The sequence below is a fragment of the Schistocerca gregaria genome, chromosome 8 (genome assembly GCF_023897955.1).
Source record: "Schistocerca gregaria isolate iqSchGreg1 chromosome 8, iqSchGreg1.2, whole genome shotgun sequence".
Classification (NCBI taxonomy): domain Eukaryota; kingdom Metazoa; phylum Arthropoda; class Insecta; order Orthoptera; family Acrididae; genus Schistocerca; species Schistocerca gregaria.
Window position 1 is genome coordinate 419,681,490 of NC_064927.1, and position 15,785 is coordinate 419,697,274.

General features: G+C 42.9%; 1 protein-coding gene across 2 annotated transcripts in view; it reads left to right on the forward strand.

The window, feature by feature from the left end:
- The window catches only part of LOC126284569 (TBC1 domain family member 4), a 777,557-nt gene that overhangs the window by 335,609 nt on the left and 426,163 nt on the right, over positions 1–15,785 (forward strand). For both annotated transcript variants that reach the window (XM_049983582.1, XM_049983583.1), the window contains one exon: positions 6,869–7,102. In XM_049983582.1, coding sequence (XP_049839539.1) covers positions 6,869–7,102 — 234 coding nt within the window. The remainder of the gene's footprint in view (positions 1–6,868; positions 7,103–15,785) is intronic.

The window sequence follows — 15,785 nt, forward strand, 5'->3', positions numbered from 1 at the left end:
CATCTGACTTCCGGAAAAATATAGCCCACATAATTCCGAAGACTGAAACAGCTGGCAAGTGCGAGAATTATCGCACAATCAGCTTAACAGCTCATGCAAACCCCAAATTGCTGATAAGAATAATATACAGAAGAATGGAAAAGAAAATAGAGGATTTGTTAGATGACGATTTGTTTGGCTTCAGGAAAGGAAAAGGCATCAGAGACGCAATTCTGACGTTGCGGTTGATAATAGAAGCAAGACTATAGAAAAAACAAGACACGTTCATAGGATTTGTCGACCTGATACAAGTGTTCGACAATGTAAAATGGTGCAAATTCTTAGACATCCTGAGAAAAATAGGGGTAAGCTACAGGGAGAGACGGGTAACAACAGCCAAGAGGGAATAATAAGAGTGCACGACCAAGGACGAAGTACTCCGATTAAAAAGGCTGTGTGAGAGAAAAGTCTTTCGGTCCTACTATTCAGTCTGTTCATCGAAGAAGTAATGATGGAAATGAAAGGAAGGTTCAGGAGTGGAATTAAAATTCAAAGATTCGATTCGCTGATGACGTTGCTATCCTGGGTGAAAGTAAATAAGAATTAAATGATCTGCTGAACGGAATGAACAGTCTAATGAGTACAGAATATGGACTGGTTTAAATCGAAGAAAGACGAATGTAATGAGGAGCAGGAGAAATGAGAAGAGCGAGGAACTTAACATCAGGATTGATGGTCACGAAGTAGATGAATGTAAGGAATTCTACTATGTAGCCAGCAAAATAACCAATGACGGACGGAGCACGGAAGACATCAAAAGAAGACGAGCAATGGAAAAGAGGGCATTCCTGGCCAAGATAAGTCTACTGATATCAAACACAGACTTTCATTTGAGGAAGGAATTTCTGAGAACGTACATCTGGAATACAGCATTGTATGGTAGGGGAACATGGATTGTGAGAAAACCGGAACAGAAGAGAAAGGAAGCATAAGAAACTTGGTGCTATAGACGAATGTTGAAAATTAGGGGGACGGGTAACGTAAGTAATGAGGAGGTTCTTCGCAGAATCGGAGAGGAAAAGAATATGTGGAAAACAGTGGCAAGGAGAAGGGACAGGATGGTAGGACGTCCGTTAAGACGTCGAGGAATGACTTCCGTGGTACTAGAGGGAGCCGTAGTAGATAAAAACTGTAGGTGAAGACAGAGACTGGAGTACATCCAGCAAATAATTGAGGACATAGGCTGCAAGTTGTGCTCCGAGGTGAAGAGGGTGGTACAGGAGGAATTCCTTGCGGGCCGCATCAAACCAGTCAGAAGACTGCTTACTCAAAAATAATTATTCCTCAATAAATCTGTCTGCCATTTGCTTTCTCCTGTCATTCTTACGTGGTCATTTCATATTACGTCACTCCGAATGGTTGGATGCTGGTAGGAATTTTACAGTTGTTCCTGTTTCTATTGATTTTTCCTCAGTAGTGTAATCGTATAACAGCGTGTTCCTTCTTCCGTGTACGCGCATTATGTTACATTTATTTACGTTCAAGATCAACTGCCACCGCCGGCCTGGGTGGCCGAGCGGTTCTAGGCACTACTGTCTGGAACCGCGCGGCCGCTACGGTCGCAGGTTCGAATCCTGCCTCGGGCATGGATGTGTGTGATGTCCTTAAGTTGGTTAGGTTTAAGTAGTTCTAAGTTCTATGGGACTGATGGCCTCAGAAGTTAACTCCCATAGAGCTCAGAGCCATTTGAACCATTTTTTGAACCATCAACTGCCACCACTCATTATCCTCCGCAGGTCTTCGTGCAGTTGCCGAGAGGCTTCTGACGATGCTACCTTCTTACAGACAACCGCATGCTCAGTGAACAGCCTCGTGGAGATGACGTATCCACTTGGTCATTTATAGATATTGTAAACAGTAACGACCCAAGCACACTTTCTTGTTGTAGTCCTGAATGTATGCTTACATCTCTCGATTTTGTCCGGTTAAGAGCGACGTATTGAGTTCTCTCTAAAATATATCGTATCTGTGTACTTTGGTTAGACCAGTAACCCTCCACCCCCCCCCCCCCCCCCGTTCTTCAAAGAAACGAACTTCCCTATATTTAACTGCTTCAGCCGTTGGATTGCTTTACAAATGAGTTAATGTGTTGAGCCTGTTTTCGACCCATGCCAGTGGGTTTTGTAAAGGTGGAAGGTAAAGTCTGTGACGCACCACACTATCGGCTTGCAGTCGGGCATTTGCCACAGCTCTAGGAGCGGTACCTCGCCCCCCCCCCCCCCCCCTGCCACCTTCTGTGGCTATTCTGAAAGAATTGGAACGAGGAAACATCTCCACCCCTATTTAGAACTGAATCCGGTGTCTCCAGGGCCAGAGCCTGGTGCTAGAGCAGCATAGCTATTGCATTGCGTGTCGTACAATGATATATTTTTGCAAGTATTCATTGGCGTACATGGATTCGTTCTGGAAAATGCTTTCTGTAGAGTTACTAGTGAAGAAGTAATACATGAAAATATCTTGCTTCGTAGTGATTGTTTCACAATATGAATAATGAACAGTGTACTTTTCCATTCATTACTTTGTAGATGAGGTGAGGTGAGGTGAGGGTGGGGGGGGGGGGGGGGGAGATGTCAGCGAGGAAAAGTTTTGAGAAGGTTTAAAATTTTGTTGGAACTTTCTAACAAGGAGAAGTTTCTAAAAATCGGATCGATTCTGTGAAACCAAGTGTACCGTGATGTAGGTTAAGATCCCAGATATCACATCATCCTGGCGGGCCCCTGTTTGCAAGTAACTCACGAAATAAATTCGTAATTTTACGTAACGCTATACAGCGTTAAAAAAAAGTTTTACTGCGTAGACTGGTCGTATGGTATAATAGGTATCGTAAGGGTTTCACATGCAGAAGGTTTTGGGTTCGACTATTGTCAGGTGCATTAATGTTCTTTTTATTTTTTAAATCTTTATCGAAACGACTATAATTTTTATTCATTTCATTAGTTTAAATACAACGTTTTAATTTGTATTCCCTTGTAACGTGATTTTAATCGCTGTATGACTTTTTCATTTCTTTCATTTTTCTTTGTCATGCTTTTTTCACTCGGAATTTTTGTGAATGTGAATGCTGTTATATTTATGTATAATGATGTTCAGTAATTTGAACATTCCGATCTATTCGTTACAAAAACAAAATACGAAATAATCTATTTATATTGACTGTGCATAGATGTGAAAAATGTATTTTTCGTTACAATATGTGCAAGTTTGTTTTTTCATGATAATCTTCATACTAACATTTAAAACAGAGCCTAAATTCCTTTTGCACTATGGACAGAATAAATAAATAAACATTTAAACGAAAGAAACGTTTATATGTAAAACAAAATTCGAGCAAAATGAAGCGTGCATATAATGAATAGAAACTGGACGAAAAAGTAGGGTCGTAGAACAGAAGAAATTAAAGTGAAATTAATACCTAAAATTAAATAAAGACAAATGAACAAAGATTTCAGTTGAAAAAAGTATGACACAAAAAGAATTAGAGCAAGTGAAAAACTGATATAGTTGTTGTGGTCTTCAATCGAGAAACTGGTTTGATGCAGATCTCCGTGCTACTCTGTCCTGTGCAAGCCTCTTCATCTCCGAGTAACTACTGCACCCTACATCCTTCTGAACCTGCTTATTCATGCCTTGGTCCCCCTCCACGATTTTTACCCTTCGCACTTCCCTCCCGTACTAAATTGGCGATCCCCTGATGCCTCAGAACGTGTCCTACCAACTGATCCCTTCTTCTACTCAAGTTGACCCACAAATTCCTCTTCTCCCCAATTCTATTCAGTAGCTCCTCATTAGTTATGTGATCTACCCGTCTAATCTTAAACATTCTTCTGTAGCACCACGTATCGAAAGCTTCTATTCTCTTTCTGTCTAAACTATTTATCGTCCATGTTTCACTTCCACGCAAGGCTACACTCCATACAAATACTTTCAGAAAATACTTCCTAACACATGAATCGATTTCGACGTTAACAAATTCCTCTTGTTCAGAAACGCTTCTCCTTCCATCGCTAGTGTACATTTTACATCCTCTACTTTGGCCATCATCAATTATTTTACTGCCCAAATAGCAACACTCCTTTACTACTTTAATTGTCTCATTTCCTAATCTAATTGCCTCAGCATCACCTGGATTAATTCTACTACATTCCGTTATCCTCGAGTTGCTTTTGTTGATGTTCATCTTATATTCTTGTTTCAAGACACTGTCCATTCCGTTCAACTGCTCTTCCAGGTCCTTTGCTGTCTCTGACAGAATTACAAAGTCATCGGCAAACGTCAAAGGTTCAATTTCTTCTTCATGGATTCTAATTCCTACTTCAAATTTTTCTTTTGTTTCCTTTTCTACTTAGTCAATACACAGATTGAATAACATCAGGTATAGGCTACAACCCTGTCTCACACCGTTCTTAACCACTGCTTCCTTCTCACGACCCTCGACTGCCATCTGGTTTCTGCACAAATTGTAAATAGCCTTTCGCTCCCTGTAATTTACACGTACCACTTTCAGAATTTGAGAGAGTATTCCACTCAATTTCTTTTATCGCATCAGACATTTCTTCAATTCTCTTCTTCATCTGCCGCTCTAGTTGTCATATGAACTTGTACTATGGTGGTAGGCGTGGGCTTCGTGTCTATCTTGGCTACAATAATGCGTTCAATATATTTTTAAAATTATATGGTAAAGGGATAAAATTAAAAAATTACATTTAAACTAAGTAATTGAATAAAAATGATGATCAAAGTCATTTCGATAAAGATTTAAAAATTTAAAAAGAATTAATCCTCTTGACGATATGCGCACCCACACCCTCCTGCATGGGAAGTCCTGGTGTTTACCTTTTTCAGTGCACTTTCACCAACCCTTGTTCATTGTTTTGACTGCCATTTTGACTCTAATGGTAGATCCAGATTTTATCAACAGTCACAAATCGGTGAAAAAAAGGTATTGCGGATCGCGTTTAAACATCGCCAGACATTGTATTCGAATGTGCTGGATTCGCTTTCGGTCGATTATGAGTAACTGCGGCACCCACCTCGCACACAATTTCTTCAAAGCCAATTTGGCATGCAGAATATTACACATCGGTCAGCTGAGATGCCTACAGCATCAACAATCTCACGATCTTGCATGAGGATACACTTATTTTGTCAGTGGGCTTCTCTGTTGTGACATCAGTTGAATGGTGGGACGCGCTCTGTGTTCGGTGCTTGTTCGACCACATTAAGATTTATTAATCAAAAAGTAAATGGTCTTGAGTGTTGGTTCAGAGTCCTGGTGAACTTCGTCCGATTCTGTTTTGATTTGTGCGACAGTCCAACCTTTCAAATGAATATGTTTAAAAACAGCACAGTACTAGGTTTTCTCAATTTCAATCCTTAGAATAATCAACCACACTAGCTATGAAGGTGCATCAAAAATATTTCATTCTTTCATGGAAATACAGCAGAGTTACAAAACAGTCTGTTATGTATGTATGTATGTATGTATGGTATGTGTGTAGTTTTAAAATCTCCTCCTAAACTACTGTCGATATCAGCCAAATTTTATATGCATACTATTTATTGAAATCACTCCACTCCATTGCTATCACAGTAGCAGGTGTACAGCAACCGTAGCGGATCTTTGTAGAAAAGCTGTTGTGGCTACACCAGATATGTTTATTTAATCTTCACTTGTGACGCTTTTGGTCTGTTCAGGCATCATAATATGATCGAATAAAACTCTTGCTAATAGTGATCAAGGCGTCGAACGTAATTAAAAGTCCTATAGAATCGGGAGATGACAGCCACATAGTCACAGTCGATTTCTTCGTTACATCACCGATATAATTTTCCCTACTAGTATCCTAGGCGTAAAATGTGATTGAAAACTGAGAGGAAACAGCCAGATGTCCACTGTCAATGCCACTATGCGTCACCAACGAGGAAACTGCCCCATGAACATATATATGTGCTCAAAAAGTTGAAAAAAAAACATATTTGTGATCATGGGGTCGTTTCTTCATTGCTGATACAAAGAGGCATTTACAGTGGCTGTCTGCATGTTTTCCCCAGTTTTTTGAGACTTTAAGTGATGTTTGACGCTTCTGATATGAATAGGAACAATTTTATCTGTAATGTAATGAAGCTCAACCTGGTTGTCATCTACTGATTCAGTCTTATGACGCCGAGAACAGGTGACATGTGAAGATTAAATGAATCTATCTTGTACAAAAGAGTATTTTTTCTGTATCTAAAGTGCTGTTTACTGTGTGGAAAGAAGTAATGGGGGGTGGGGGTTGTTCAGTACTGTGTAGTTCTCGTAGGCTGGGGGTGAGAAATGTTTGGTAACTCCCGACATCTAGGCTGCCCTGCACATCAGGGATGCTGTGCAGGTAGCATGTGTTCCAGGGGATACATATCATCATGCGCGCGGCCAAGCATGAGTATGAGATGAATAGAGAGAGGGAGAACGATATGATCAGAAAGAAGAGGAGCAGGGGGAGATGTAGTGGGCAGGTGGTAGATGGAAGGGGTAGGTGATAGGTGGAAAAGGAACAGGATTTGAGGAGGTGGGTGGTGGAAGAGAGGGTGTTTGGCAGAAGAGGGAGGTAGGTGGATGTGGGAAGGGGGTGTGGGGAGAAAGATAGTTGTGAGATTGGGTGCAAGGAGTCAGTGGGAAGAGGAACAGGCTGTGAGGGGAGAGGTGGAAGTGGTACAGGGTATGAGATTCAGACACGTAGTACGTATGCAGTATACGGACGTACGTGTACTCGAGCGAAGCCTCGGGTAATAGTCTGGCATAGCAATATACGATACGGCCTGACGGAGTGTGTGACGTGTGTTGTTGCAGGTGTGCGTGGGCGTGCAGGACGGGCTGCTGGTGGCGTACTGCCTGTCGGGCCCCGTGCCCGAGGCGCCGATGCTGGCGCAGCCGCCCGCGGCCGCCGGCTCCTGCTCCCACGCCTACGGCCCGCGGCTGTGCCTGGCGCCCGGCGACTACGGCTCCTTCCTGTACGTCGTCCGAGACCCCGCCTCGCCGCACCTGCTCACTTGCCACCTCTACCGAGCCGCCGACCCCAGCGACGTGAGTACACCAACCACTCTCTCACTAATAAAGTCTGTCAGGAAGGCGGGGAGCCTTGACATCGACCCACGGTGGAACGGAATGACATCGTCAAATAGTAGCAAGTTCACGGAGCTCCCCGCAGCTGGGTGGTCAGCACGTCTGACTGTCCTGCAGTAGGCTCAAAGGGCGAACAGAGCAGGACGCAGGAGGCACCAGCTGTTTCTTCTCCATTCCCCTCCGCACGATCCTAGAAAAGTAAAAAAAGGACTCTGTTCTGAAAAACACTGAGTGTTACTCAGTCCCTCCAGTTGCTTCATGGCTGAAGGCGAATAAGACTGTCACAGATCTGCATACGAAATTTAAAAAAAAAACCACAAATTCTAGTACGAAAATTTAGTAAACGAAAACAATTGCAGTGAGTGTAAATGGTAAAGTAAAAAATTCAGTCTGTAACAAACACCAGAACAGGTAACAAGTATCTGATGAAAAAGTAGTCGGTCTTGGAAATGTCTTTTAACCATGAGCTGTTTTATTTAATCTATATATCATCTACCGGTTTGGGCTATACAACCCTATCGCTGGATGTAGGGTAAAACCGAACAGTTAAAAAGATTTTATATATACAGGGTGTTACATAAAGGTACAGCCACACTTTCAGGAAACATTCCTCACACACAACGAAAAAAAATATGTTATGTGGACATGTGTCCGGAAACGCTTACTTTCCATGTTAGAGCTCATTTTATTACTTCTCTTCAAATCACGTTAATCATGGAATGGAAACACACAGCAACAGAACGTACCAGCGTGACTTCAAACACTTTGTTACAGGAAATGTTCAAAATGTCCTCCATTAGCGAGGAGACATGCATCCACCCTCCGTCGTATGGAATCCCTCATGCGCTGATGCAGCCCTGGAGGATGGCGTATTGTATCACAGCCGTCCACAATACGAGCACGAAGAGTCTCTACATTTGGTACCGGGATCCGTAGACAAGAGCTTTCAAATGCCCCCCCCCCCCCCCCCCCCCTAAATGAAAGTCAAGAGGGTTGAGGTCAGGAGAGCGTGGAGGCCATGGTATTGGTACGCCTCTACCAATCCATCGGTCACCGAAACTGTTGTTGAGAAGCTTACGAACACTTCGACTGAAATGTGCAGGAGCTCCATCGTGCATGAACCACGTACTTGTGTCGTACTTCTAAAGGCACATGTTCTAGCAGCACAGGTAGAGTATCCCGTATGAAATCATGATAACGTGTTCCTTTGAGCGTAGGTGGAAGAACATGGGGCCCAATCAAGACATTACCAGCAATGCATGTCCAAACGTTCACAGAAAATCTGTGCCGATGACGTGATTGCACAGTTGCGTGCGGATTCTCGTCAGCTCACACATGTTGATCGTGAAAATTTACAATTTGATCACGTTGGAATGAAGTCTCATCCGCAAAGAGAACATTTGCACTGCAATGAGGATTGACACATTGTTGGATGAGCCATTCGCAGAAGTGTACCCGTGGAGGCCAATCAGCTGCTGATAGCGCCTGGACACGTTGTACATGGTACGGAAACAACTGATTCTCCCGTAGCACTCTCCATACAGTGACGTGGTTAACGTTACCTTGTACAGCAGCAACTTCTCTGACGCTGACATTAGGGTTATCGTCAACTACACGAATAATTGCCTTGTCCATTGCAGGTGTCCTCGTCGTTCTAGGTCTTTCCCAGTCGCGAGTCATAGGCTGGAATGTTCCGTTCTCCCTAAGACGCCGATCAATTGCTTCGAACGTCTTCCTGTCGGGACACCTTCGTTCTGGAAATCTGTCTCGATACAAACGTACCGCACCACGGCTACTGCCCCGTGCTAATCCATACATCAAATGGGCATATGCCAACTCCGCATTGTAAACATTGCACTGACTGCAAAACCACGTTCGTGATGAACACTAACCTTTTGATGCTACGTACGGATGTCCTTGATGCTAGTACTGTAGAGCAATGAGTCGCATGTCAACACAAGCACCGAAGTCAACATTACCTTCCTTCAATTGGGACAACTGGCGGTGAATCGAGAAGTACAGTACATACTGATGAAACTAAAATGAGCTCTAACATGGAAATTAAGCGTTTCCGGACACATGCCCACATAACATCTTTTCTTTATTTGTGTGTGAGGAATGTTTCCTGAAAGTTTGGCCGTACCTTTTTGTAACACCCTGTATAGACTGAAGCGACGTGTGAAAATTTGTTCCAAGGCCGGGAACTGAAGCCGGGTCTCCTGCTTATTAGGCAGGTGCGTTACCCACTACGCCACCTTCGCACAGTGCTTGACACGACTGCTCGGATTACCGCGGCACGCCTCCCTCCTCTATCCAAATTCCCACTGTCGTCCCAGTCTACTTTAAATTCCCTCTTGCACACGAACAGAAGTGCCGAGGCTCTCCATGTTCTGGAATAGCACCTCATTATCGGGCGTTCTTTCTGTTCGGGTGTAAGGGGGAATTTAAAGTAGACTGGGATGGCAGTGGAAATTTGGATCGAAGAGGGAGGTGTGCCAGGGTGCAGCCGAGTGAACCACAAGGTGGCTTAGCGGCCAACGCAGCTGCCTAGTAAGCAGCAGACCAGGGTTCGATTTCCGGCCTTGGTACAAATTTTCGCTCGCCGCTTCAATCTATATAAATAAAACCATATCTTTTTTTAGACCAGTAAACTCTCTGAAATTGTCATTTCAGTTACAAACATATCCCATTTTCCTTTTGAGCTGATACACCATCAAGACTGTCATAGTGAAACTAGCCAAACAACTGTCGTAACCCGTCGTTTAAATATTAACCTGATCAAAAGATAAGAAGTCAGTCTTGGTTCGAGGGATAGTAATTTGTTATTTACCAGTTATGAGTTTCGCCTGATTGAGACGCCTCATTTTGGTTGAAATTAAATGGTGTTCGATAAATGCGACACTGAGCATACATAACACCCCAACAAATAATTGCCCTCGTCAGATACTTGGAAACATTGCGCAGTATCCGTCTTGAGGCACGCGATGTAGTCCAGTGAATGAAAAGTAGGCTTAGACCCACAGGTGTAGTCGCTCGTATCCGGTCCATGCACCTACACGTCAGACACATTTGCATCATGACAGTTCTCTGTAGGCCTGATGCTCTTTTGCATTCACTGGACTACGTCCCTTGTCGCAAGGAGGACACCGTGCAATGTTTCCAAATATTTGACCAGGACACATATTTGCTGGGAAGTTCTGTAGGCTCGGTACCCCACTAGCTAACACCATCTAATAATCAGTCAATATTAAGATGTCTTGCGAAATGCATCATTGCCAAATGAATAACTAATACACCGCTGTAGCCAAGACAGGCGGTTTGTTTCTTCATCGGATACACTTCTGGCCATTAAAATTACTACACCACGAAGATGACATGCTACAGACGCGAAATTTAACCGACAGGAAGAAGATGCTGTGATATGCAAATGATTAGCTTTTCAGAGCATTCACACAAGGTTGACACCGGTGGCGACACCTACAACCTGCTGACATGAGAAAAGCTCCCAGCAGAATATGGAATCGGTGGGTTCAGGAGGGTAATGCGGAATGCCGTGCTGGATCCCGACGGCCTCGTATCACTAGCAGTCGAGATGACAGGCATCTTATCCGCATGGTTGTAACGGATAGAGCAGCTACGTCTCGATCCCTCAGTCAACAGATGGGGACGTTTGCAAGACAATAACCATCTGCAAGAACAGTTCGACGACGTTTGCAGCAGCACCCTTGACTCTGCATCACAGACAGGAGCGCCTGCGATGGTGTACTCAACGACGAATCTGGGTGCATGAATGACAAAACGTCATTTTTTTCGGATGAATCCAGGTACTGTTTACAGCATCATGATGGGCGCATCCGAGTCCGGCGACATCGCGGTGAACGCAGATTGGAAGCGTGCATTCGTCATCGCCATACTGGCGTATCACCCGGCGTGATGGTATGGTGTCCATTGGTTACACGTCTCGGTCACCTCTTGTTCGCATTGACGGCACTGTGAACGGTGGACTCAGATGTGTTACGACCCATGGCTCTACCCTTCATTCGATCCCTGCGAAACCCTACATTTCAGCAGGATAATGCATGACCATATGTTGCAGGTCCTGTACGGGCCTTTCTGTATACAGAAAATCTTCGATTGCTGCCTTGGCCAGCACATTCTCCGGATCTCTCACCAACTTAAAACGTCTGGTCAATGGTGGCCGAGCAACTGGCTCGTCAAAATATGCCAGTCACTACTTGATGAACTATGGTATCGTGTTGATGCTGCATGGGTAGCTGTAGCTGTACACGCCATCCAAGCTCTGTTTGACTCAATGCCCAGGCGTATCAAGTTTGTTATTACGGCCAGATGTGGTTGTTCTGGGTACTGGTTTCTCAGGATCTATGCACCCATATTGCGTGAAAGTGTAATCACATGTCAGTTCTAGTATAATATATTTGTCCAATCAATACCCGTTTATCATCTGCGTTTCTTCTTGGTGTAGCAATTGTAATGGCCAGATTCTGTTGTACCGCACCTAATATGTGTTCGAAAACGTTTTATAACAGACATATATTTCGGTAGCCGTTTCTCGAAATTTTTCAAAGCCAACAGACAGTCAGAAGAATTTAGTGGAGTAAAATAAATGACTATTAGAAGTAGAATTTGCGAAGCAATTAAGGAAAACAAAATACACATCGTATTGCATAAGCTTATATGAAAAGCGGCTATATTGGAGGGAGTGATGGACTATTTGACAAAATAGGAACGCTCTAACATAAACCGCACTGATGACATTCTTATGTCCCCTAATTGAAGTTACTTTGCTAGACGAAGTGAGTACTGGAAATACAAGAAAACGCGCGACTTGTACAAGAAATGTTACGCGATGTACCGACGTACCATTCTAAACGGCACCAGCGTGTTGTTCGGGTGTTGGAGAATAGTTTCCACGTAAAGTGTCCCTCTATAAACCCGAAAGGACAGTGTCAGGAAACTATATTGACGAAGGACTGAACAACTTGTGTAGTAGTCGCATAGCTGGAGTTACCAAATATTGCTGACGGATGATGATGTTGATCCAGTTGCATTTATAGCTCTTTGCTATTGAAGTGACTGGTTTCAGGTCTTGCCTATACGATGCATGTAACTTGAAATCTTTACTGCACTTCAGTCCAGCTTTGATGCTTCGAGATTTTTGGTTTCTTTCAAAAAAATTTTCGTGTAGACCAGGAATTCATAACTTTCAACCCATGCTTGGCGCTTGAACATCAGTATATCTGTTGAATACACAAACAACCGTGACAAGTAACTTTTACTAACGTCAACAACAGGCTTTCCGAAGCATTACACATCCATCATTAGCTACAGTTATCTGAACTAAAAAACCAGAGACTTTTTTGGGAGCGTATGGGGCTGCCTTACACTGCTAGCAGTTTGTTTTTTTACGAATTGGCCAACGTCTTTTATAAACTGGCACAAGCAAAGATTGTGCAGAGCAGAGTGACATGAAAGGGGAATGGACCTTGTGATACCTTTCGACATCAAGGCAGCTGTGCTTCTGTGATCGCTCGAAGTCTGACAAATTCCTGTGGAAGTGGCGAAGAATACAGCTGCTGGAGCTGTGCGCGTGCTAGAGGTTACTCCATATCACTTTTCTGTACGAGTTGTAGTGATGCTGTGTGAAATCGGCGACAGCTGCTTCAAGAAAGCAAGTGTGTAAAAGAATGATACTAATCATTTGCTATAATTTTGTTTTGATTACACACGCGACGGTTTTCATAACTTTTTTACCTACTACTTTTTGGCTCTTCATGATTTAACAGCACGTTCGATTTGATGCCATACTTGTCTCGACTAGTTAGAATCGAATGATTTCGAAATAGACGTACTGAAGGCTCTAGGTTGTATATGCATGAATATTTGTCATTGGAGTTAGCTTTTGCACTCTGTTGAGCTCTGACGTGGGAAAACCCTACACTTTTTTCATAGTGCTTGCACAGGATATAAGAAGCCTTAAATACAGTTAGATACGTTTTTCCAGTACGCTTGTGTCTACGCTAGATTAATACTTGTAGACAATCAAGCCTAAGGGTTCGTTTTTTCTACCTGGCTCATTACAAACAGACGCTGTCGTTTTATGGAACCTGAAATGTTATTGCTAGCCTTCATAAACAACGTGCGAGATTTCCTTATTCTTTCGCTCGCTACTTGCAAACTATTAGTCACACAGAAAAAAATTGAGCCGGAGTTTCTTGCAGGAAATTCAGTGTTATTAAATTTTGTGCTAGGATACGTTTTCTCTAGAGACCGCAAATTTCGAGTTATTCAACAAGAACGTACAAGAGTGCTCTTTTAAACCGCTTCCAGTCCCACACTCGTCTTCCACAGGACAGGATTTCTAGTATTTTTTCACTGCACTCCCTCCTACCACTGTACGAATATTTGTGACTGCACGAATTATTTCCCAAAGTCGACCTTTCTTTTGAGTTCATGGACTGGTGTTTCTACGCCACCAGATTAGTCGAGCACTCACAAATTGTGAAACTGACGTCTGAGTAAATTTTGTCTAACAATTTTGTGAATTTTAACAGCATAAAATAAACAATTACAGCGCTCTACGCGTCGGGTCTTCTGACCACGAACTGCTATGGTCGCAGTTTCGAATCCTGCATCGGGCATGGATGTGTGTGATGTCCTTACGTTATTTAGGTTTAAGTAGTTCTTAGTTCTAGGGGACTGATGACGTTAGAAGTTAAGTCCCATAGTCATTTGAACCATTTTTTTTATGACGACGAAACTACTGTGTCTGTAAGCGTTAAGTTTGGACCGATTTGTGAAAGTTACTAGTTTCAGTGAAAAGTTTACAAAATTTGTTTTTCTTTCATGGCCCTCAGGGGCACTTTTAAATTAATAACGTTAACGGAATATTCGAATATCTGGTGGCGTAAAGCCCAATCAATAGAGACCAGAAAGGTCGAATATCGGGAATAGTTCTTGTAGTCGGAAATATTTGTGCAGTGGTAGTATGGAGTGCAGACTAGAGTGGAGACCAGTGTTCCTGTCTAGTGAGCAATGAGTGTGGGCTGGAGGTACGTTTGAAGGTTACTACTGTACGCTTTTTCTTGAGTAACTCTTAAACCGTTGTGTTACGTATCCCAGTCTATCATTTAACTACAGGGTGAGCCACTAACTGTTGCCACCAAGAATAACTCCGAAAGTATGATACGAACTGAAAAACTTGAGAGACAAAGGTTTCATGGGACAACGGAGGCCTTAATATGACTTTTTTCTTGCTAGGTGGAGGTCGCTTCAGAGATATGGAAATCAACTTAGGTTTTTTTTTTTAGATGGGATGATATAGTTTGGTACTTATTTTCTGATAGCGACTATCGGGACGAATCCAGTGATGTGTAACAGTCAGGTCTTTGAAGATCAACTAAGAACTTAAATGTGGCATGAACGTCCATTTACAGAGGGTGTTCGAAGTGATGACCATTGGTATCAATGCAGTGGTGCAATATTCTTATCATGCATTAAGTGGTATTCCTTATCACATCAGCACTTACCGAAGCACATGCTCTGACAATTCTCTCTCGCATATCTTCAGGTGTACTTGGAACATCTTTATAAACAATGTCTTTTACGAATCCCCCCAAGAAAAAAAAATCCAGAGGCGTCAAGTTTGCCGAACGAGCCGGCCACGACACATCTCCTCCGCGTCCAATCCAACGGTTTGGGAATTGTCTCTGCAACTCATTTCTAGCCATCAGCGAAAAATGCGCTGGACACCGATCATGTTGATACTACATTCTGTTCCTTGTTCCTAAAGGAACATACCTAATGTTTCTTGCAGGAATGTGGTGTACTTCCTACCATTAAGATTTTCTTCGACGAAATAGGGGCCTATAATTCTGACTCCCAGAATCCCACCTATACATTTACTGACCACAGTTTTTGATGTGCAATTTGCCGCAGCCAGCATGGATTTTTAGTTGCCCAAAATGCATGTTATGCAAATGAACATTTCCATGGATCGTGAATGTAGCCTAGTCAGTAAATAAAATCAAATTAAGAAATGTGTCATCCTCTGAATCTGAAGTTGAGCCAATCGGTAGAATTCATTGCGACGCATACAGTCCGTACCAGTTAATTCTTGGTGGAGAATGATATGGTAAGGATGATATTTCTGACGATGCAGAACACGAACAACACTACTCTGGCTCATGCCAGATTCCCTTGCGATTTGACGTGAACAGAAGCACCTCGATCTACAGTGGCAGTACCAATTTCCGTTTCCTCGCAGTAACTTTCCTCTGCCGATACGTTAAAGATCCAGTTGTTCTCCATTTATCGTACAGATCTTTAAATGTACGGCGTGTAGGGTGAGTACTTTGAGGATATCTTTCAGCGTATAAGTCTCTAGCTCTCACTGAATTTCGTTGACGTTCTGCGTAAATGAGAAGCATATCGACTTGTTCTTCGAAGCAATACATCATTCACTTGATTTGACGATACTAGTTTTAACGTTCCTATTAGTGTTGTATTGCGAAACAGTCGAATTGTGTTTGCATGTCAATGGCACGTTAGATTGATACGCCGTATTCGGTGAATATTTACTATTTGCACGATGTAGGAGAGAGAATTGTCAGAGAATGTGCTTCGG